Source organism: Triturus cristatus, chromosome 12 (assembly GCF_964204655.1).
Source record: "Triturus cristatus chromosome 12, aTriCri1.1, whole genome shotgun sequence".
In the NCBI taxonomy this organism is placed as follows: Eukaryota; Metazoa; Chordata; class Amphibia; order Caudata; family Salamandridae; genus Triturus; species Triturus cristatus.
In genome coordinates, this window is record NC_140595.1 from 587,715,513 (window position 1) to 587,740,179 (window position 24,667).

The following is a 24,667-nucleotide window of genomic DNA, read 5'->3' on the forward strand; positions in this document are numbered from 1 at the left end:
ATCTCTCGGTGGGTCGTTTTGTGCATTAAGGCCTGTTATTCCTTGGCTAAGAAGGGGAACCTCCTGTGGGGCTGAGGGCCCATTCCACTTGGGCCACAGCGGCTACTAGTGCCCTGGGACGGGGAGTCCCTCTGCAGGATATTTGTCAGGCAGCAACGTGGGCCTCGCTGCACATGTTTGCTAAGCATTACTGCCTAGATAGCCAAGTCCGGAGAGACAGCTTCTTTGGCCGTTCCGTTCTCCAGGACTTCCTGGTGTGATCTTAGTTCGCAGACCCACCACCGGGGTTGGTATTGCTGTGGTATCTATTCTAAGGTAAGGAATCTAACTAACTTGTTTCTTTCAGATGAACAAGTTACTTACCTTCGGTAACGATATATCTGTAAGAAACATTAGTTAGTTAGATTCCTTACCGCCCCACCCATCCTCCCTGTTCTGCGAACTGATATCTAGGGTTAAGGTCATCCCTTTCAGGGCCCTAGATTCATGGCACCAGTGTCTGTTTCATGCATGGCTCTGCGTTCCTGGTGCGGAAAGCTATGTACAAGAACTGACGTCAGCGCGCGAAGGCGGTGTCTAAGTACTTCGACGTCATCCCGGCGATCAAGACGCCGATGACGGATGCGGAGCCGCAGACGACGCCTAGCGACGCGCAAGGGTATTGCTGACACAAAATCTTTCCGGGTCCAGCCTGACGCCTGGGGATATTCTAAGGTAAGGAATCTAACTAACTAATGTTCCTTACAGATATATCGTTACCAAAGGTAAGTAACTTGTTCTTTTCACTTCTCAGTAGCCAAAAAACTGTGAATATTCCTGAGGTTCATTGTAGGAAAAGACCTCTATCATTACAAGGTCCTTCCCTTCGGCCTCAAGCCTGCACCGCAAACTTTCTTCAAATGCATGTTGTTGCAGTAGCCCACCTCAGAAAAATGAGAATCTTTGTCTATCCAAATCTGGATGATTGGCTCATCAAGGCATCTTCCTATCAGCAAGCAACCAACATTATCACCTAGCCATCATGATTTAATTGATTAGGTCTGTACGTGAATCACGGCAAATCCATCTCAACACCTGTTTAAGCCATGCATTAACTGGGTACCGGTTCAGACACAGTACACACAAAAATGTTTCCACCGGAGAAGAGATGATTATCCTTTGAAAATATCACAACTTGAGGAAAGCATCCCATCCAACAGACAGACAAGTCTCTTCCCTCCTGGGTTCATTGGTGTTGTGCATCTTCCTGGACGCTCGTGTTCGTCTCCTCATGCAGCCTCTCCACCAATTTCTGGATGATCAATGTGATCAGATCTCAGGAAAATGGGAATACGGAGTGGTTCTGAGTACTCATGCAAAACAATTGCTTAAATGGTGGTGCTACTCAGAGAATCTCCTCAAAGGGCTGATTTTTTACCAAGACATTCTGACTCGTACCATAATGATGGATGCTTCCTTGACACGTTGGGGTGCTCATATGAATCATTTACAGATTCAAGGCCTGTGGTCTCTGAAAGAACAGTGTTCCACATCAGCCTTTTAGAGCTGAGGACAGTACATCTAGACCCGAAGGCTTTCCTCCAGTCGTTCAGAAGAAACTCTCTCCTTGTTCAAATGGACACTACAACAACCATGCATTTTCTGAACAAACAGGGAGGGACTAGATCTAGACCTCTGTCCCTGGAAGCTCAAACAATCTGGAAGTTGCTCATCTCCATGGAATTCAAGATTACAGTGGTCCACCTTCCGGGAACCCAGAATGCTCAGGTGGACACTCTCAGCATAGTAAGGCAATAAAATCATACATGGGTTGCTTTTTTTCATGACATCTTCTCAGATAAAGGTTTTCCCATAATAGATCTTTTCGCAGACGGAGAGAATAAAATATGCCCAAGCTTCGCCTCGAGGTTCTACCAGTCTGATACACTGGGTAATGCCCTACGGATTGACTGGTCAGTCAGATTTCTTTACTCCTTTCTGCAGTTCCCCTACTGCTGACAGTTATCATCAATTTCTCACACTCTAAAGATGGGAATGATTCTCTTTGCCCCGGAGTGTCCTCGACAGTGGTGGTACACAGATCTTCTTCACCTCTCAGTATGTCCACACGAGAAGCTGTTGTGCAGGCCGCATCTCCTTCAGAAGTTCGGAGGCCAGACTCCACATCCCAACCTTCCCTCTGAACTTGGCTGCATAGCTCCTGAACTCATACAATGTGACCATTTAAAACTTCCTCAGGAATGCATGGATGTGCTAGGAGAAGCCAAGAGACCTTCAATTTACAGAGATCTGCATCTGGTGTTTTCAGAACAATAACCAAGACTGTTGCCAACGTGCACTCTTATGAAACAGAACGTTCAAAATGCTGTGTTTATGGTGCTGCGACCACCAACGCCGTGTCCAATGGCGCTAATGTGCTAAAGCAGAATGGAGTGCAAGATGGGGAATCCCTTCTTGCTGGTGGGAGCACTATTAGAATTACCCAAGGGTATCGACCATTTTAATCTGTTGAATCCAAGAATAACACTCTTCAAACTGGTTCAATTTCTGAATGACCCCTGACGAAGGGTCAATGAATGACCCGAAATGCATTGGGTTCGTCAATATGTAAATAACTGCCGGATGGTCAACCTTGATTAATTTACAAGTTGGATTATGTATAGAATGGATAATAAATATCCCTTAGATGGAAATTGAACCAGTTTGAAGAGTGTTATTCTTGGATTCAACAGATTTAAATGGTCGATACCCTTGAGTAATTCTAATAGTGCTCCCACCAGCAAGAAGGGATTCCCCATCTTGCACACCATTCTGTTTTCAGAACAATGTCAGTCCTCTTTCTTGTCAGGAAGAAGCTATGCATCTGTCTCTCCATCTCCCTAAAGCGAAATTGAACTTCTCCTCGATTAGAGTACATCTCACAGCAATTCCAGCTTACTGAAAATATCTTCACAAATGTGCTTTTTCACAATGCCTGTCAAAGATTTTCTGAAAGGGTTTAAGACAATATAGCCTCCCCTTAGGAGACCTTCTCCTACATGGGAGTTAAACATGGTCCTCTCTTGTCTGATGAGCTCTTCCTTCGACCCCATTCATAAGGCTGCTCTTCAACACCTCTTGGAAGGCCTCCTTCTTGGTAGCCTTTACTTCAGCTCACAGAGTAAGCGAGATACATGTTTTTTGTTCACATGAACCTTACACAGTATTCCATAGTAATAGGGTAGTGGTGTGGACCCATCCTAAGTTCCTCCCTAAGGTAGTTTCAGATTGCCATGTCAATCAGACTATTACTTCATCTACATTTTTTCAAAACCCCTCTTCTCCTGTAGAGAGATCTCTCTACAGTCTATGGCAGAAGGGGTTTGAATTTCTATCTCGATAGAAAAAAATCTAAACAACTTAGTCAACTATGATCCTCTATGGACAGGATATGCCACTTCCTAACAGTCCTTATCTAAATGGATTGCAAAATCCTTTGTTATCAAAACGCAAACAAAACCCTATCCAGTAAACGTTGGGCCCACTCCACCAGGGTTAAATGAGCTACTGCTGCTTTGCTTAGGAAAATCCCTATTGCTGAGATTTGCAAGTCTGCAACTTGGAGATCAGTTCAGACCTTTACGACACACTATTGTCTTGATTCGGACTCTAAGGCTGATGCCCAAGCAGGGCAAGCATTTCTAAAGAATTGGTTTGCCTAGTTTTACTTTTATCTTTTTTTTTTATCTCTTCCTTCACAGAATATTTGAGGGATAAACTTATGAGTGGAGATCCCGTGAGAGAAGTAATGGTTTCCTACACTTAATCCTTGTTTTCTCTCAGGGGAATCTCCATTGAAATCATAAGCAACCCTCCCTCCTCCCTGACGGAAGAGATAATATATGAAAAGCACTTTACTACTGATTCGCTCTTCAAAAAGAACCAAGTAAACTGTCACCTACAGGGTATGATGGGGCGCTGGAGGTCAGAAGGCCCTTAAAGACACAGTGCCCTATTTATATTGTTTGTGTGCCTATGTAGGCTACATTGCTATGTATTACTCCTTATTTACTTTACAAAGGAGTAAAATGAGTTTGTGCACTGTTTTTAAAAGATCATATTATTTTTGCATAAGTGATTTTAAAGGTACGACCCTTTTCTCGTTTTACATTTTAAAGTATTTCAATACAATGGCAAAGGATCTGTTTTTGAAGATGAAAATTTAACATGTCTGTCACATATGTATCCTGCTCTTTCTGAAGTTAGGATAAGTAAATGGGACTTTGAAGGAACTGCTTTGGGATCCCTGCACATGGATGGGACTATTCAGTGCTCATGATTTCAATGGATATTCCCCTGAGAGAGAAGTAGGACTACAGGCAAGAAACCATCCCTTCTTTGCTACAGACACATTTGTACTTTAAAACACACACACACACATATATATATATATATTTATTTATATATATTTATTTATAGATATATCCCTGAGAACTGCCTACAATAAATGAAGGAGCCATGGACAGGGTGTGCCTGACTGTTCCTAGTAATAATGTGTTGTTAATGTCTTTTTCTCACTGTTACTGTGACTTATTTCTTTCTAGTTTCTCCTGTTTATCTTTTATTGCCCATATTCTTGCTCGCGCTCTCTATTTCTCTTCCATGTTCTCTTACTCTTGTTCTTTGTAGAGCTCTGTCATTTTAATTCTGCTGCTGTCTCCTTGCTTTGGGCTGATTGTTGCATACCTTCAATCCTTCTCCCTGTACTCACTACAGGACTATTTATTGCTTTAATCTTAATGTTCAGTGCTCTGTCATTTCCCTTTCAACTGACATGGATTTCTCCTCAAACTTGAGAATATAGGTGTCTGATTGCAGTCCTAGACCTCCTTGCGCATTATCAGAACTCCTGGCTGAAGATGAGCTCAGCATGGAAGCAATTTGGAGATAGTCGGCGGTCGCAGCTGTGACCTCTATCTTGCTCCATTCTACTCTTTGCTCCTTGCACGTACGTTGCGACCCCTGGCTTTGGAGAGGGCAAACCTTTTGCCTCATCTGAGGCCAAGAATTGCAAAGGAAGTTCCAGGAGTAGCAGGGAACAAGCTAGAGGTCACATATGTGACCCCTGACTACCTCCAATTGACATCCATGCACCACACATGCAGCTTTTCCTGTTCCAGTTCCAACCTGTGAGAAACCGTATTTGAAATGGGGCTGGGCACATAATGGTAGAACCTTGTACACTCAATAGACTGTTACTGCAAAATAAATAAAAAAATGACAAGCCTTGCACATATGACTGCCATTGTTGGGGCTCTGAAACTGCCAGTATATGCCAGTGTGCTTGCTTTTGAGTTGCTTATCCTCCCTCTGACGTGTCAGAAGGAGTTAAAACATGCACCCTTTGCCTCTCCCTCAGCTCTCAACATAATAAGAGGCTGTGGAGGAATTATGAGTGGGAAAAGAAGGTGTTGTTGCCATAACTGACCCACACTTAGCCCCTTAATAGCTGTGTATTTGGTGATGAGAGGCTAGTAGTGCAACAGCAGTTTGAAACTATTAGGTAATCAAAGCTCTTTTCGTCCCGTTTACATTCTCTGTGTGGCAGTTCTTTTTTGCTTCTACTTGGGTCACAAGGAAACATCCAGGTCTCAAGTGGAATGCCAGGAGTAGCAGCTGCTACCCTGGTGAGAAGTAAACAACGCACATGCGGCAGCCACACCGGTACGTTCTATGCCGTAGTGTATAGCAGGAAGACTCCGATCCACCATTAACATAAAACCCCAACCTCCCAACTACCCACACCCCACTCTATCCTGCGGTAGTCTTGTCTCCCCCCCCCCCCCCCCCATGCAGAAAATGTCCGTCACCCCACATCATCAACAAATATCACCTCCTATAGACCGTTTCAGCAGGGCCTTGATTGTGTGGTCGTGTGCATTGCCATATGCACTGCTTCAGCAGGGCCTCAAAAGTGAGGTCATGTGGGGTTCCATATGCACTGCTTCAGCAGGTCCTTGATTATGTGGTTGTGTGGGTTTCCATTTGCACGGCTTCAGCAGGTCCTTGATTGTGTGATCTTGGGGGGTTCTATCTATCCACAGCCATTGTGTGCGTTGCCATATGCACTACTTCAGCAGGGCCTCAAAAGTGAGGTCATGTGGGTTTCCATATGCACCGCATGTAATAAACTGGCTCTATATATACTGCACCAAAGTGAGGTACAGAGTGTATAGAGTCCAAAAGTCTCCAGAGGTTTGACAGAGGCTAAAGTTAGATATAACCTTACTCTCTAAAGTGGTAGCTTGGTCGAGCAGTAAGGCAGTATCAGAGGACAGTGTAAAGCATTTGATGTACACACTCAGTCAGCAAATGGTCTCACACACTCAAGAACTGAACTCTAGGCCAATTGTTTTGTATAAAAAATATGCTGTTTTATTTCTAGAACCAAGCAAGCCTGGTACAGGTAAGCATATAAATACTTTGCAGTAGTAATTTACTTGTATGAACACAGTTCAGAATTGCAGTATAACTTGTACTGGTTTTGGTTACAGTTTTAAGAAAGCAGTATTTAACACTTTGCAGGTATAGTACATTCAATTGAATGGGCTGTTCAAGTAAAATGCAGTTAATTACTTTTCTGATTACTTTTGCTAACACAGGACTGGATCCTTGATTCAGCCCTGGGACATTTCCTGAAAACAGGTGAGTAAATGCGGTTTGGTTAAAGGTACGGTTTTTAAGGAATATTATTGCATTTCAAAAGTCGACACTTTGAAACTTTTTCTTATACAATCACCAATGTAGAATCACCAATGTTATCCTATGGGAGGAAATTCACTTAGCAGGTAAGTTAGGTTATTGTTACTTTTTCTTACTCCGTGCTGGATCCTGGATTCAGCAATGTGACATTTCCTGAAAACATTTGAGAAAATGCGTTTTGGTTAATCGGCTGACTGTGAAGGAATATTTGTAGTTTTCAAAAGTCGACACTTAGAAACATTTTGGGAGAAAAAGTGTCAATGTTATCCTATGAGGAAAAATGAATTATCGGTTTCAAGGTAAGTAATCGGTCTTTTGAGTTAGGGTTCTGGGGTTAGACTCAGGGGTCTCCCAGGGTCAGTGATGCACTGTTGTTGCACCCTCAGCGGCACTCGGGCGGCCGGGTGCAGAGTGTTTAGGCCCACTGTTATCCTATGTGGGATAGGGGCACTCCGGCTGGCAAGCAGGCTACAGGGTTGTGGGAGCAAGGCTTCTAGGGTTAAGCTCAGGGCAAGTTGGGGACCAAGTTAGCACTAAAGGGGCACCCTCAGCGGCGCTAGGGCAGACGGGTGCAGGGTGCAGTTTTGAGGTCGGGTGCCTTGTTGATTTCAATGGAGATTCTCCGGGACAAAGAAACACTGCAGGCTCGGGGACGAAGATCTTCCAGGAGTGACCACCACTTTGAGGGGTAAGTTGGGATGTAGAGGGATGGTTAGGCACCTCTGGGTTGGGCACACAAGGTCGTGGGGCGTCTGGTGCAGGGGTGCCTTTGGACGTCAGATTTTCTTACCCACTCTGGTCACGGTAGGGGGGGTCCTCTGGATTGAGGCTGCAGGCGTCGTCTGGAGGCTTAAGGCAGGTCAGGGGTCGCCGGATCTTGGGTCAGGATCGCCGGGGTGACCTCCTCGTGGTGTTTGTTCACTCAAAGACGGGCCGGGCTCGGCGGGTGCAGAGTGGGCTGGATTCGTGTTTTCTGGCTGGCACCAGAAGCTGCAGTTCAAACACGTCCGGTGTTCACGGGAGAAGCAGCTTGAGAAGTGAATGCAGGCACGTCCTCTGGGGTTTTTGAGGTTGCTGGACACGCCGGGGTTCTCGCAGGAGCAGGTTCGAGGGGAGACAGGCCTGTAGGGCTTGGGCCAAGTCAGTGGGCGTTGTCCTCTTGTTAGCTCTTCACAGCTTTACGTCCTTCTTCTTTTCTTGTGGTGGCTGGATCCGAATAAGGAAGGTTCAGGGGGCCCCTAAATACTAAATTTAGGGGCATTACAGGTAGGTAAATGGAAGGGACCAATGGGTCCCTCCGCTGGGGTGGGTACAACCCCTATTCTGCCACTCTCCAGTGGGAGGGGGACAGGAGCCTGTCCCTGGTTGGCTGGGTCCCCCCATCCTCAAGATGGCGGGGACTCGAGGTTGTGCTTCACCTCTCCTCCCCCACCTTAGGGGTGGAGTTGGCAGAGGTGGGCACACCTCTCTTCCTCACTTGTTTTTGCCGCCGCTTCTCCTGCCCAAAGTGGGGGGTAGAACCAGTGGGGACCAGTTGCTGAAAGCAGCAAATGGTCTGAAGAAGCTCACAAAGGCGGCATGCCTTTGAAGCCTCTCCTTCGTGAGCCCTGCCCATCCTGGGGGAGGAGGCTTGGCACCTCGTCCCAGGATGTGCATTGTTTCAGGCCCCCGAGAGCAGCAAGCTCTCGACCCAGGGGTCCAGAAACATGTCTGGTGGCAGCAGCCTGCACAGCCACTCAGTCAGGTCACTGGGAGTTGGTTGAGTTTCAGGGGGCATCTCTAAGATGCCCTCTGTAGTGCATTTTACAATAAATCCCACACTGGCATCAGTGTGGGTTCAATGTGCTGAGAAGTTTGATACCAAACTTCCCAGTCTTCATTGTAGCCATTATGGTGCTGTGGAGTTCGTAATGACAACCTCCCAGCACCATATACTCTTAAATGGCAGCACTGCACTTACAGGGCCCAGGAATAGACCTTGGTACTGTAGGGGTACGGGGCTCATGCACCTGTACCCTCACCACTGGCATAGGGCACCCAGCTAGAGGGGTGACTGATGTATGCCAGGGCAGTGGTTTGTGGGCATGGCACACAGGGATGTGTGCCATGTCGACTCTTTGTTTTGTTCTGCACCTAGACACCCGGCCTGCAAAGGCAGTGTCCTGGGTACCTATGGTACCATTTACTAGGGGCTGCCATGTGGCCAGAGATGCCAATTGGGTTTAGGCTTCAATGCGGTTTTGGGGAAGGAACACAGGCCCTGGGCACCTGATTGGCAGGAGCCCAGGGCACACTCAGTCAAAATACATCAGCTATTCAGCAAAAAGTGGGGGCATACCATGCAACAAAGAGGGCACTTTCTCACACCGCTTCAGCAGGTTCATGATTATGTGGTTGTGTGGGTTTCCATTTGCATGGCTTCAGCAGGTCCTTGATTATTGGTTGGTGGGGTTTCCATTTGCACGACTTCAGCAGGTCCAGGATTGTGTGCTCATGGGGGTTCTATCTATCCAAAGCCATTGTTCTCAACTAGAGTTCCAGGGCCCTGTGGGCTTTAACAACTTAGAAGAAATGTGACAAACCTGAAGGTTTTAAGACATTTAGTATCCATTACTTCACAAAGAGAGCCACATCGGGCCCTAAAGATGCTCTGGGTCCAAATCCATTCTAATGATATTCCCCCTAGTGTGACCTTCATGTTCTGTGTGGAAGATAAAAATTACAGTTCAAGCAATCTTCATATCTGTATGCCAACAAAACACACATTTTTCCATTGATAGAGGTATTACATTGTACATAGCAGATATGTTCTAGTACGGCCTAGGTGATCCCTTGTTCTATGTCACTGGCCTGGTTACCGACCAGAGCTGTGCTGTTAATCAGCAACCCCACTTGAGTTCCCATTTCTAACAGGACAATTGTCCCATCTCTAAACTTTTCTTTGCCCGTCCCTGCATAATCAAACCTCATAAGCGAGCAAAGCAACACGATCTAACTGCCCTTTCTGACTGCATACCCCATTCTCTGCATGTACCACTGTCTTAGGCCTTCAGCACAGCATTGTAGTGCTATGGCACTGTAAATTTCCTCTTCTACATTTCTCCATTTAATCCTTCAGAAAGGATCAGTCACTCAGTAATCCGTAATTATCAATGCATTAATTTCTTCCTGTTCTGTTCAGTGTTGTTCTTCAATGTTGCCAACATCTACTATGTTGCTTTCATTTCCAATCCCTCAAATTCTTGATGATTTTGTTAAAGCAAATCTTTAAAAGACAAGTACCCAGCTGAACAATCACTGTAATAGCCATTATTCCTCTGGTCACTGGAAGACTTCCCTATAAATTGTAAGTTCCCCAGCTTCCCAGCCAACCACTTACTTTTTTCCATAATGCTGATGTTGATATTTCAACCAGTTTTCCTGCTTCCATCTTAATATGGCTTACTATTTCATGGATATGTTCAGAATTATCAAAAAATAAGGTACATTATTCTGAACTGATCAATCCACAGGCACCCCCTTTGCGGGCTAAAATTAAATCCAATGACATTCTATTTCGTTGAACAGTTTCTCTAAGGGCATTTGTTCATGCTTTCATTTGGTCCAGGCCTCTACCGTAGAATCTACTACATGACACTTAAAGGTAGACCATTTCCTTATTTCAAATGTGTTCACACCCACCTTGAAAGGAGATATCAGAACTGTCAAAGAATCCTTTTTAGAACCAGTTTGGAGTTGTTTACAGGAAGTTTGTTGGTTCTCTATGGCCACAGTTATCTTCGGTGGACAGTTCAAAAGCCGTCTCTCTTTTGACCATTTATTTGGATGCCTGCTATCATGACGGTGATCTCCAAATTCACCTTATTAATGCGCACTGCTAGCAATATATCCACAATTGTAGGCTCCAGAGGAACAAGTTGAACGAGGGCCCTTGGTCATGACTTTAGGGTCATTTTTTAAGTCTGGTCATAAGAAAGCATATTTGTTCAGCTTGTTCTGGTGGGCCTGGGTGTCCCCTCCTCGATTGCCCAGTGAGGAATCCAGGCATGAAGAAATACTCTGCAGTATGAGTCACCCCATACAGACTGACCCACTTTCTTCAGAAGCTCGTCCATGCCCACCAGCCCTCTGCACAAACACTGAGGGCTGTTCCTTAAACATGTTGTGGCTCTGCTGTCACCTGCCCAATTGCGCAAGGGTGGTATATCTTGCTCAGTCCTGTCCATCCATTTCTAACACACAGCCACCACCCATGGCAGTACTTTGCGGCCCTCTGTTTTTCCCCATCCACCATGGCCTCAGTTACAGGACAGAACCCATGTCAGACCACTCTCGGAGTATCAGCAATCACTTGCTGGCATTGGTGTGTCAGCCCTTAGGTGGCTAATGCAATGGGGCCCTACCACCCCCATACATGCGGCGCTGCAGAATAACCACACCACAGTACAACTCTGCTTTGGTCTATCCTCTCTCTTTGGGTTCACATAGTTCCTGCACAAAGTTGTCACTGCACTGCCAGGCAGGTCTCTCTTACTCTGTGGCCATGTTTTGCTGGGCCCAGTAATCACAGTGGATGGAGCATCAAGGTCTCTCTTGTAAGTAGCACTGGGATATGCACACAGCATGCGACATCATCCCCCTTTTAAGGGTCATCACTCTCTTGGTGTCTGCGTACTTTCCCCACTAGCCCGCAGCCCGACGTCTACCTGACCAGCAGGGGGTGTATTGTTGAGGGCGGGGGAGCAGGAAAGACTTTGTACCATTGTCTTCAGTCTCTGATATCTCTGTTGATGGGTATGCCTTCACAAGAGTCATTATTTAGTCATCGGGATGAAGATTGGGTCACTGATCCCAAAACAGGTGTCTTCCGTTTGAACCATGCCTCCACATCTATTGAAGTGTGTCAAATGTAAGTATTTATGAAAATGGGAGAGGGTATTACAAACATGTGGGGAGCGTGTGGTTCACGCTCCACTCCCAGACGCACTGCATTTTGTGGATACTAGGACCAACTATTAATTTACTATTTGACCATGTTCATCATTCAGCCAATTTTGACCATAATGTTTACCATACTTTCTTCTTCTCTTTTGACTAATCCACATATAAGACACAATATATTTAAGAAGCTTCTCGTATTGACGTGTGCCCATCCAGGCCTCCTCGGAAATACGATCCCAGTACAAAACATAGTTCAGAGCAGCATTTCTTTATTCAAAACCCAATGCTTTTCGGGCTAATTTCCAGCCCTTCGTCAGGGGTAACAAAGTCAACAATTACAAAAATATCATTCATTTTCGTTGCCTTTTATCAATTGAAATTACATGAATCTTAATTGAGCCTTGCGCATATAACATTTTATGTACAATCTAGCAATACCCATTACATTAATTGAATTACGCGGAATTTATCTAGTATTGAGTCCCCATCCCCTACCAACTCAAATTACTCCCTTCCATGAACACGGTGAAATATCAAAATGAACCGTGTATCATTGGGACGGGGAGTGGAGCGTGAACCACGCGCTCCCCACATGTTTGTACTAAATTACGGTGCATTCAGGGCAAGGCAGAGCCCAGTTTTGCTCGCAAATTGCAAAGTTTGTTAAAATATATATGGACTAAACAATGACTTTATTGCGAGAAATGCGGTGTGCATACCACCTCTTTCAATGGAGAGGGTATTACCCCATGTTTTTGCTCCTGTTAGTACTTGGGCTTGCTTCCAATGCCCATCATGAGCCTCTCGCCATAGAAGAATGGTGCAGTTATAAATGTATTTGTGTTCTAATTGGAATTCGGATGATGCTTGGCAGTGGATGTAGAACCTACTCAATTGAACAGGTCAGATTTTGTTAGATTTATTTGCTTTGAAAATAAACATTTGCCTGTCCTGCTACATATTTTGTCACACGTGAATAATAGCAACGGTTCTAAAAAGTACTGAAATTTCCATATAATTAATTTCTTACCTCTGGTACAGTTGGTCACCCTCGACACATTACCAAAGCCCACCTGCTATCCGAGCCTTAGCTCTTATTGGCTAAGTGCTTAAATTAAGCTACAAATCCACAGAAAGTTTCTTCTCACGAGAGATCACATAGGAGAGTTATGCACATTCCGAAGCTTCTTGATGCTCAGTATTTCAGTGAGAGAGAAAGATTTCTCCATTTGGAAGGTTTTATTGAAAATTGCTTCTTACATGTGATGCTGGGAGAAGAACTGAGAAATGTTGCCATTTGCAGTATGATGGCACTTAAAACAAAAGTCTTCTCTTGTCTCCCTCACAGGCTATACACACAGAGTGCCTACAAGAATGAGCTGCTGACCACAACAGTTCCAGAAATCCAACGCACCAACCTAGCCAATGTAGTGCTGCTGCTAAAATCCTTAGGTGTCCAAGACTTATTACAGTTCCATTTCATGGACCCACCGCCTGAGGACAACATGCTGAATTCCATGTATCAGCTGTGGATCTTGGGAGCAATGGACAATACAGGTTGAAATATCTTTGTGGTAGATGAGCATAGACTGGGTTGGCAAATGAGCGTCTTGAAGCTTTTTTTACGCTAGACTTTTATGCACAGAGAAAGTACTAAATGTAACATGCGAGGGAAGATGAAACGTGTGTGTGGAATTCAGTGGCAAAGATGCCTATATTTGTTTTTCATAACATTGGAGTGTGTGTATTCAGCCATTTGCATCGCAACGACCTATTTTACGGGGCTGCGTTAGTTGGTGGCTTGGGTAATAGGACAAAGTAAATAAAACAAACTGGATAAGAGAAAGAATATGTTAAACAAAATCAGCTTGGGTTGCAAGGTGTTGGAGAGAGCATGAACTGATGGTTTGGTACAGCACTACAAGTAAATGAATGCTGTTGAGAAAGCACACTTTTCATTAAATAAAATGTTGGTTTTGCCACAGGTCGTTACGAGTCCACTTGGCTACTATATTTTTTATGATGTTTGTCATGCAGTGTTACTCTGTTACACATGTTAGTGTCCCTAGTATCCCCCGTAACTGTACATGGTTTGTTTGTTTTTTCACTAGGGAGCCTAACTGCAACTGGGCGGCTGATGGTGGAGTTTCCTTTGGATCCAGCCCTTTCCAAAATGCTGATTGTGTCCTGTGACATGGGCTGCAGCTCTGAGATTCTGATTATTGTTTCCATGCTTTCTGTGCCTGCTATTTTCTACAGACCTAAGGTAAAAGGTTGCACACGTGTGAGCTCAGTGCAGATGGGGAAATGTTTGGTAGCCTTCTTGTAGACTTATTTTGGTAAATGGTAAAGGTGATATTAGTGAGTATCAACACTAAGAGCCTGATTTAGATTTGGACAGACGAGTTAATCCATCACAAAGGTGACGGATATCCTGTCCACAAAAATGTAAATCCCATAGGATGTTATGGAATTTATATTTCTGCAGACGGGATATCTGTCTCTGTTGAGACAGAGTAACCTGCCTGCTGAAATCTAAATCAGACCCTAATGTACTGGATTAGAGACAAATATGAAGTCCCTCCTTGGAGGAAGTAATGAATTTTTATACTTAACCAAACCTAGTATGGTATATTGTTATGTATGTGACACTTCCCAGAATATATCCTACTCCTGTCTAGAGCAGTTTCTGCATTGTGGTCAGAGTGCGTGTTCGACTTGGTAGTAAGTTCTGCTCAGGGTGATTTCTCCTGCTAAGCTGTGCCCCGCTGATCCATGTATTCAAATGGTTCCTGCTATCAATGTTCCTACAGCAGAATTAACTGCTTTCTTTTAATATATTCTTCTACGCAGGGCCGTGAGGAAGAAAGTGATCAGATCAGGGAGAAGTTTGCCATTCCTGAGAGTGACCACCTGACCTACCTGAATGTGTACCTACAGTGGAAGAACAACAACTACTCAACCATCTGGTGCAATGAGCATTTCATTCATGCGAAAGCCATGAGGAAGGTAAGAGATGTAGCGGGCTGACCGCTTTAAGGATAAAACCAAAGAAAGAGTAGAAAAATGTAGGACATCCTATTTTTAACAAATCACATGCAAATACCTGTTTGAGCAGCGTTCAGAATCATAGTTGTTTTTAAACCGACTTAATTGCTTTTGAAACCAAAATATACCCTGTGGAGGCAAATGCACAAGTAACACAGACATAGGAAAATCCCTGCGCTTGTACTCCTGCCCTAACCCCATCACCCACAGATGATCTATAAAAGCAACATCTCTGAGAACAGCATTGCAGGAGGCTGGCTTAGTATATGGTGCACACTTATTTAAGTGAAGCACCTTGCACTAATCCAGACAACCCTTATGGTGATTTTAGTAGTCTTAGACAGCCATAGAAAGCTCTTTAAGTGGTAGCTGTGGAGAGCAGTTTTCAGGCTTAGTCCAGAAGGAGTGTTAAGCAGCTGTATTTCATCAACATTAATCATATAGTATAGTTTAAACAAACCACTCAGAGTAGTTATAAAAATAGTTATTTTTATTATGCACAATCACTAACAGATTGGTATATCTCCTACCCGGTGATATCAACACAATATACACAATATTTCAACTGTAAACAGGTAAGTAAGCGCAAATACACAGTGGTCTCCGGGGGAGATCAATCCATATACTAAAGAAGTGGAATGCGAACTGCTACCGTAGTTGGGACTTGGACCAGAAGACTCACAAGAGCTGGGGACCCAAGAAGGGGACCCAAGAAGCCACCCGAGGTAAGTACCCCAGAGGCTGTGTGCAGAGTGGAAACACAGCCGCATAGTCAATGCAAGTCAATGGAAAAGTCGCAGTTTCAGTTGTAAAAAAGGACCCTTCCCAGTGGACTCTAAAGAAACCCTCTGGAAGATGGAAGGTTGGAGAGTCACCCCACCAGTGGATACCCCAGGAACCAGGATACCTACACAAAGCTGGGTGCATAGGTGTGAAGTGACGTCAGAAACTGCTGTAGACCACAATGGAGAACTTCAGAAAAGATGCCACTGGCGAAGGTGAAAGAGTCCGGTCAAATCAAAGACTGGCATCTTGAAGAGAAGTACCTGCAAGCAGAGGGGACAAAGTCTAAGCCACACAGAAATGACCAGGAGACACAGAAGACCAATGACCACCGATGACGGAAGATGCAGGAGTGTTAACAGTGACCTTGTCGCTGCAGCTGTGAGGACCAGGTGATGCTGTGTAAGACCAGGAGCCATTCACAAGCTGTCCTACGGCAGAAGTCAAAATCCAGGGGGTCGGTGTCTGGCCGGAGCAGCGACAAGCCTTGGCAGCAACAACAGACTTAGTAAACGTTAAAAGGTGCAGTGTTGGGACCAGCAAGGTCCAAGAGACTCACCAAGTGCAGAAGAGTCAGAGTAAGCCCGAGCAAGCAGGGGAGCCCTAAAGAGGCCCCATAGGCCAAAGGCACAGGAACCGCAAGAGGACCTTGAGCAGCTCACCAAAGATGCAGGCCCACAGTGCAGAGGATGCGGTGAGGACGAAGATCTTGGAAGGAAGAGATGCTGAAGGATTGAGCTTCTTGTAGCCCGAAGATCTCTGGAAGACAGAGTCAACAAGCCTTGGCAACGGCAAGTTGACATGGTGCACAGGGGTCCTGTTCCAGCGGTTCCGTCGGGGGCTACTTGCCTAAAAACTTGCTGAGGGGACATTTCAGGCCTTGAGGGAGGTGCAGAACCTCCACCTCTGTTGCTGAGCCTTTTGGAGTCCGTTGGACGTCGGGAGCAGCAGGCCGGTCAGCTTCGTTGGGTTGCCTGCTGATGCAGGGGAGTGACTCCTTCACTCCAAGGCAGATTACTTCGGGTGTCTTTAATGCTCACAGGCCTGGAAAGGAACCTGGATGGAGCACAGACACAGAAGACTGGCAGAATGACGAGACCAAAGTGCGCAGACGGTTGAAGTGGTTTTAGGTTTGAATCTTGCCCCACAATGAATCTGAAGAGCCACCCACAGGTAAGCCCTTAAGTACCCCAAGGAAAGGGTTGGGACAATTCTAGGGTCGCTCCCAGAGGAGGGGCTGGGCACAGGGGAGGATACTCCCATGTCCTTTGTCCAGTTTTCCCGCCAGAGCAGGAGCCATGGGCTCCCAGAACTGACTCAAACTGAAGTATGCAAGGAGGGCACCAAATGTTCCCTTCATAGCAGTCTGGTGGCACTGGCAAGCGCCTCCACTCCAGCCCTCCAACTGAAAAGCAAGTGCCCCAGACCCTCCCAATCACAACTCATCTAATGAAAGTTCGAATTTCATCATTCAATACTTGTCGAATAGGGCGGACAATGCCCCTATAATCTACCCATGCCTGCCACACCTTAGCATATTTCTGTAAGCAGTCTCGCGCCTTATTCACCGCAACCTCCAAACCCATGAAATGGTCCATCACCTTTCTCTGCACTGCCAAGAAAGAGGGGCAATAGCCTTCCACTCCCGTTCTCCCTTGGTCAGTCCCAGGAAAAGCAGTGTTAATTTGTAACGGTAACCACCCAGTGTGTCATTAATGTGCAGTAGGGTAAGTCACTGCATCAGAGGCAGGTTGAGGAAGTAGTCACCCCCATCCTCCACAGAAGATAGTGTGTGAGATAGACCCTGTGGTGGTACTTGAGCTGGATAATTGTACATCTGGCTATGATCGCCGCCACCCTAGGTGCCCCTCTGGCTTGCGTCCAGTCCTCGTCCTCTAGGTCCCCCAGATCAGTCTTCTACGCCCTTGGTTAAAGAGTAGTCTGGTGTATCTTAGCAATCTTATGGTCTACCGAGATGAGTCTACCCTCCACCGGATTGAAATCAGGGAGGTCATTCAGGGCCGTTATGTATGGAGTCAATGCATGATGGAACTGTAAATAATGATTGAACTGACTGCGGTGAAGCTCATACTCGGTTTTCAGAGTCTGAAACTATATGAGAACAGTCCCACTCATGACTTCATGCAGGGTAGCGATCCCTATCAGGCCCCATTTCAGAAAACCCTCCAGCTCAGCCACCTGCGGCAGCTTGCGCCCCCCAACCCCTCAGAACGGCATTGACCCAGTCAGCTTCCCTCACCACCCCATCTGTCGGAGGGTATATCTCTAAGGGTTGAAAACCACTCTGGTAGCCAGAGGAAGGCCAACGAGGCATCTTCCACTATAAAACTACAAAACAAGGAGGGTGTCCCCCATCGCCCACTTTTTGGATGCAAAGGCGTGGTTGTCTTAGGAGTCATACCACTAATCATTAATGATTAGCAAATGTGAGGCTCAATAATACGATTCAATGTCGGACGCTGTGATGCCTACTCAATAGGTAGATTTAAAACATTTTCTGAGAGCAATACAGGGGATATTGCCATCCCATAGTAGGCTACGGAGGGTGTGGAGTTTAGTTTCCTGAACCACTGTTGTGGGATATCATACGGAAAGTTCTGTAATTGGTGCAAGAAATTGGTAATGACGCCATTTTAAAAATGGCTGGCCTGCCAGTCTGTGACAGAGGCAAGACCGACCACACCTGAACATCTTCATTCAGGCGGGCTAGACGGGTTCAGGATTTCGTTTCCACACCACAGCGAAATCAGGGGAAATAAATTCACCAAGGTATCTGAAGCCTCCAGAGGCAATCTACAGCTAAGTTGCCCAGTCAAAGCCCTGTGGGTAACTATTTGCCGGGGAACACTGTGGGTTTGGATATATTGACATGAAGAACTGATGTGAGAAAGTGGCTCTGTATATACTGTTCCCAAATAGGTCCAGTGTGTACAGAGTCCACAGTCCCCAGAGGTTTGGCAGAGGTTAAAGTTAGATATAACCTTACTCTCTAAAGTGGTAGCTTGGTTGAGCAGTAAGGCAGTATCAGAGGACAATGTAAAGCATTTGTTGTACAAACTCAGTCAGCAAATGGTCTCACACACTCAAGAACTGAACTCTAGGCCAATGGTTTATATAAAAAATATATGGTTGTTTTATTTTAGAACCAACAATAGGTATCAAAATATACTTTCTCAGAATGAGATGCTTTAGTTAAATACTTTGCAATAGGCAATTGACTTTTGCAGATAATAGTTACAGTTTTGTTGCAATAGGCAACACAATTTCAAACACAATAATACATTGAGCTCAATGGGAATTTTAAGTTATGTGCAATTGATTACTTTCAGGATTACTTTTCTAACTCCAGGGCTAGATCCTAGATTCAGCCCTGGGACAGTTCTGGGACAAGTGAGTAAACTCGTTTTAGTTACTGTTGTGATTTTTAAGCAATATATTGACACTTAGAAGAAATTTCATAGAAAAACAGTCTATGGTTTCCTATGGGAGAAAATTCAACTTACGGGTAAAGTATGTTCTCGTTACTTTTGTAATCCAGTGCTGGGCTCCTAGGCTCAGTACTGGGGCATCTATCTAAAACAGGTAAGTAATTGCGTTTTCACAATTGGTACGATTTTTAAAGAATATTTGTAGTTTTCAAAAATCGACACTTGGAAGAAATTTCATAGAAAACTGTTAATGGTTTCCTATGGGAGGAAATTGAGTTAGTGGTAAGTACGGTTGTAAGTACTTTTCAGGGTCAGTGCTGGGCACAAAGATCCAGCACTGGGATCTCTCCTAATAGCAGGTGAGTATTTCCGTTTTCGTTACTCGGTTGATTTTGGGTGAATATTTTAAAGTTTAGAAACTCCACACTTAAAAGAAATTTCAGAAGAAGCCAGTTACCCTATGGAAAAAAAGTGAGTTATCGGCTTTTGGGTAAGTACTCCACTGGCAGAGTTAAGGTCCTGGGCACAGATTCGGGGGTCTCCCAGGGTTAGGTAAGTACAGTTGTTACACCCTCAGCGGCACAGGGGCTGCCGGGTGCATAGTGAGTTAGGCCCAATGTTATCCTATGGGAGGCAGGGGGGCCTTGGTTGGTGGCTGCTGACTAGTAGGCCACGCGGCTGTGGGAGCTGGGCTCCTGGTCACTTGCTCAGGGCAAATGGGTAAGCAGGTAGGTGTAGAAGTTGCACTGCCAGGGCCACTCGGGCGGCTGGGTGCAGGGTGCTTTTAAGCCTTCGGGCGCTCAATGGATTTCATTGGGAAAGTTCAAGGACGAACAAAGGCTGCAAGCTCGGGGACGAAGATTCTTCAGGTGCCACCACCACTTCGAGAGGTAAGTTGGGTAGATGGAGGATAGGTAGGTACCCAAGAGTCGGGCACAGGGGGCGCCGGGTGCAGGGGTGCCTTTTGATGTCGTGAAATCTTACCCTCTGTGGATCGCGGTTGGGAGGGGGGGGGGTCCCCTGGTTCCGAGGCTGCAGGCGTCGTCAGGAACATCGAGGTGGGTCCTTGGGTGCCGGATTCGGGGTCACAGTCGCTGGGGGGGATGTCCTTGCGGTCTTTGTCGACTCCGGCACAGGCCAGGCTTGGCGGGTACAGAGTGTGCAGGGTTCGCGGTTCTGGGCTGATGCCAGGGGTTAGAAACTTGCTTTGAGCAGAGCCACTGCTCGTGGGAGTCCCAGGTGCTCAGAGTCACAAGGTAGCCAGGTCCCCCGGGGTTTGTGAGGTTGCTGGCCGCAGGAGGTGCCAGGATTTAGCAGGAGCAGGTTCGACGGTCGACATGCCGGTAGGGCTGGGGCCAAAGCAGTTGTCTTCCTCTTCTTAGAAGCTGCACGGCAGATCTTCTTTCTTATTGTTCTTCTTTGCTAGTTTAGAATCTGGAATCTAAGGAAGGAAGGTTCAGGGTGCCCCTAAATACTAAATTTAGAGGTGTTACAGGTAGGTAAAGGGCAGGGACCACTGGTTCCCTGTCCTGGGGTGGGTACACCCCCTATCCTACCACTCTCCTGTGGGAGGGGGGCAGTGGCCTAGTCCTGATTGGGTAGGGCTCCCCATCTTCAAGATGGCGAGGGCCCGGAGATGTGCTTCACCTCGCCTCTCGCCTCCCCCACCTGAGGGGTGGGGTTGGCAGGGCTGGCACATCCCCTGTCCTTACTTGGTGTTTCCGGCCAGTCTTCCTGCCAGAGTGGGGGGGGGGTCAGAACCGGTGGGGGAAAGTTGCTGAGTACAGCAAGTGGCCTGGAGAAGCTCACAAAGGCGGCATGCCTTTGAAGCTTCCCCCTGCCCATCCTAGGGGAGGAGACCTAGCACCTCGCCCAGAATATGCATTGTTGCAGGCCCAGGAGAGCGGAGGGCTCTCCACCCAGGGGTCCAGCAACATGTCTGCTGTGTGGCAGCCTAGGCAGCCTCTCAGACAAGACGTGGATTGTAGGTTAGGTTTCAGGGGGCATCTCTAAGATGCCCTCTGTAATGCTTTGTACATTAAATCCCACACTGGCATCAGTGCGGGTTAAATGTGCAGAGAAGTTTGATACCAAACTTCTCACTCGTCAGTGTTGCCATTATGGTGCTGTGGATTTCGTGTTTGACGAGCTCCCAGCACCATATGCTCTTAAATGGCAGCACTGCACTTAGTGCCCAGGAATGGACCTGGGTACTGTAGGGGCACAGGGCTTATGCTCCTGTGCCCACACCACTGGCATAGGGCACCCAGCTAGAGGGGTGGCTGATGTATGCCAGGGCAGTGTAGGTTGTGGGCATGGCACACAGGGATGTGTGCCATGTCGACTCTTTGTTTTGTCTTGTACCCAGACACTCAGCCTGCAAGGGCAGTGTGTTTGTGTTAGGGTACAGGGTCTCTAAGGGTGGCACAATAAGTGCTGCAGTCCTTAGAGGCCTTCCCTGGTCACAAGGCCCTGGTTACCTAGGGTACCATTTACCAGGGGCTGACATGTGGCCAGGGTTTGCCAATTTGGATTTTAGGTTTTAGGGAAGGAACATAGGCCCTGGGCCCCTGATTGGCAGGAGTCCAGGGCACACTCAGTCAAAGTACATCAGCAATTCAGCAAAAAGTGGGGGCATACCATGCAAGAAAGATGGCTCTTTCTCACAACTGAGGAATCGCCAGATATGTGCATAATTTGTAGGATGCGGGCCCCGTGTGTTCGGGGCCAGTTACGAGGAAGAGGACGTCATCAGCATACAATGCTGTTCTATCAGAGGCTCCCTCCCCCTACTAAAAACCACGCACTTGGGCACCTATCCTGACCCACACCGCCAATGGTTCCATAGCAAGAGCATTCAGAAGGGGGGACCGGGGGCATCCCTGTCTTGTCCCCCGCTGGATCTGAAATGTGTCCGATTGGGACCAGGACACGCGCACCATTGCTATCTGGTCCGTGTAATGCAGCTTGAGATAGTAGAGAAATTTAGGGCCAAAATGTAGGCGACAAAGAAGAACAAACCGATAATCCAGGCTCACAGAGTCAAATGCCTTGTCGATGTCTGCTAGGAGGACCACCGCCAGTCCCTCTAATCTATTTGTCAGGGCCAGTGCGTTGTACAAGTGTCTGACATTATGCTGGGTAGCTGGATGAGGCATGAACCAGGCCTGATCCAGATGCACGCGGTCAGGAATCGGCCTCATCAGCCAGTTGGCCGGTGCTTTTGTGACCACCTTCATCTCCAGGTTCAGGAGGGAGATCGGGCTGTATAAAGAGTGATCCTCCACCAGTCAAATAGGTATAAGAAGCACCACTATTTCCGCATGTCTCCAGTCTGAAGGCAGAACGTAATAGTTGCCAGAATAGCGAATCACCCCCATCGTGTGTTCCTGAAGTTTAAGCGTATATTCTTTGAGGAATTCTCATGGAAAACCATTTGGCTCTGGTGCTTTCCTGGAGCGCAACTCTGCCAGGGCTGGCAACAGTTCCTCCCTGTAAGATCACCCACCAGTGTGTCCCGGTCCGCCAGTGTGAGGGTCTTGAGAGGAAGGTCATTCACATACTCTTTCCCTCCTGAACCTGGAGAGGAAGGTGCTAGCAAAAGCACAGGCCATCCAGCTGGTGCTGCTGAAAAAGAGTCACTGCCTGGCGAGAATTGCAGAAGAAGCTGTGAACTTTTGGCGCAAAATCTTTCTGCTCGCAATTCTCTCAACTGTGACTAGTACTGCAAGCTGTAGATCTACCACAGCCTTAGGTAGCCTGCCAGCACATCGAAAATCGCCTAAAGTTTCCCTTGAAGTACAGGAGGTACTCCCCTGCAGTGCGCAGGCACCGACAAGCAGAGTCTGGTCCACCGCCTATGCAGTTCACCGGCCTGACCTATGCCGCAGAGGACCAGGAAGAGGAGCCTGTGCTCTGGAGGGTCAGAGCCGTCTCCTCGACGAGTATGAAAACACCAGGACCCACACAAGCCGTGCAGCACTAATCCCTGGGGTACCGGATGCCCTGTACCAAACACCAACAGTGGGAGTTCAGTCCGGATTCTCAGTTCATCACGACTGAGCAGCCGTCGAGGGACGTCCGCATCACTGAGACCCAGCTTGTGAGTGGCCCAGCTGTCATTATTTCGCCCCTCCAAGCTGTTTATCCCTAACCGCGAGGATTAACTTTGTGCACCCGGCCTAGCCGACATAACCACTTTGCACCTGAGCCACCCGGCTAGGGTACCAAAGAACCGGCTGTGTCCCTTTGCTCCAAGACCCCTTGCGACCCAAGCCACTGTTTGGGAGTTCTCTGACTTGTCCCCAAGTCCCCCTGTGCAGCCTGTTTCCAGGTGGCCCTCTTTTCCGTAGCACGGACAGCTACTAACCTCACCAGCACCCTGTTCCTGGCTAAACCTTGGTCTTCCCCAAGGAACTGCTAGTAGTACTTTGGACCTTGGCCCACTGTACTTAGAAATCCAGAAGGTTAACCCCTGAAACCGACTGTTCTTACCGTTTTACATATATGATTGTTCTTCCCATAGGTACCGGAGGCATAGTGATTGTTACGATTCGAACTGTATGTTCGAGGCATATGAGCTGCAGATTACACACTTTTGCATAGATCGCCATCTGGTGTTGGGCCCGGATGTTTGCAGTTTGTTTTTCCTCTTGGAAAGTCTTTGGGAGTCACAAGGTGGGTGACTCCTCCCTTGGTCCGTATTGCGCATGGGCTTCAGCTCCATCCTCAGATTGTTTTTTTCCACCATCGGGCTCGGATGTAATACTTCGCGCTCCGGTTCCGAACATTTCCAGTTCGACGATCAAAGCGGAATCCTCGCTCTTCGCGGTATTGTTCAGATCCTGATCTCCTCAATCGCCTTCTCTTCGACACACCTTAGATTCCAGTCGTCGACGGCGGCCTTCGGGCCTATCCAAGCTCCGGTCCCGGCTGATGGAAAGAGCTCCGTTCAAGAAGTGCCCTCGATGTGGGTCCAAATTCCCCCACACCGATCTTCATGAGGTGTGCAACCTCTGCCTCTCCCCTGAACACGAGGCTCGAGACTGTCCCGCCTGCAAGTCTTTCAGATCCAAAAAGACTATTTGAGATCGAAGGGCCAGACGAAACATGGCGCACTCCTCGACCTCCGTTCCAGTCGACATCTTCGGGGACGACGTCGAAGCTCCGGGACAGCAGCACACCGAAGAGGACCTCGTCAGTGCTTCCGAAGCCGACGACTCGGATGTGGAGGACATCACCCCGGCGCAGAGGGTCGTGAGTAAAATACCCCCTCCCACACCCGCGCCGACACCCAAAAAGGCTTCGGTCACGCCTTCGCCTCCGGGCCTAGGCAAGACCAAAGACACTGCTTCGAACACCCCACCTTCGGGCCCGGTGAAGAAGCCTAATAAACCTTCCGGCGGCTCGGGCTCGAGCCAGCCTGTCAGCGGTGCCGATAAACACACTTCGGCACCGAAGAAGAGATCGGCCTCTACCTCGACACCGAGCTCCGCACCAAAGCCCTCGGTGTCGAAACCCAACCTCTCGTTACCGACCAAACATCATAAGGCCCTCAGCACCGACATTCCCGCGCCGAAGCCTACCTCGGCGCCGACCAAAAAATCGGAGGTTCCAAAAAAGCACGGCACAGACTAGCCTAAAAAGCCATCGGCCCCGAAAACTTCGGCGCCGACCGAACAGCCATTGTCTCAAGAACTGTTTAC

The 24,667-nt window shown here is 47.3% G+C and overlaps 1 protein-coding gene across 7 annotated transcripts in view; it reads left to right on the forward strand.

Annotated features, from left to right (window-relative positions):
* DHX38 (DEAH-box helicase 38) overlaps positions 1–24,667 on the forward strand; it is a 1,013,803-nt gene that overhangs the window by 729,900 nt on the left and 259,236 nt on the right. For all 7 annotated transcript variants that reach the window (XR_014972206.1, XM_085638518.1, XM_085638522.1 and 4 more), the window contains exons 20-22: positions 13,031–13,239; positions 13,794–13,948; positions 14,536–14,691. Coding sequence is in view for 6 of the 7 variants with exons in the window: in XM_085638518.1 (XP_085494644.1) it covers positions 13,031–13,239; positions 13,794–13,948; positions 14,536–14,691 (520 nt within the window). In the remaining variant the exon portion in view is untranslated. The remainder of the gene's footprint in view (positions 1–13,030; positions 13,240–13,793; positions 13,949–14,535; positions 14,692–24,667) is intronic.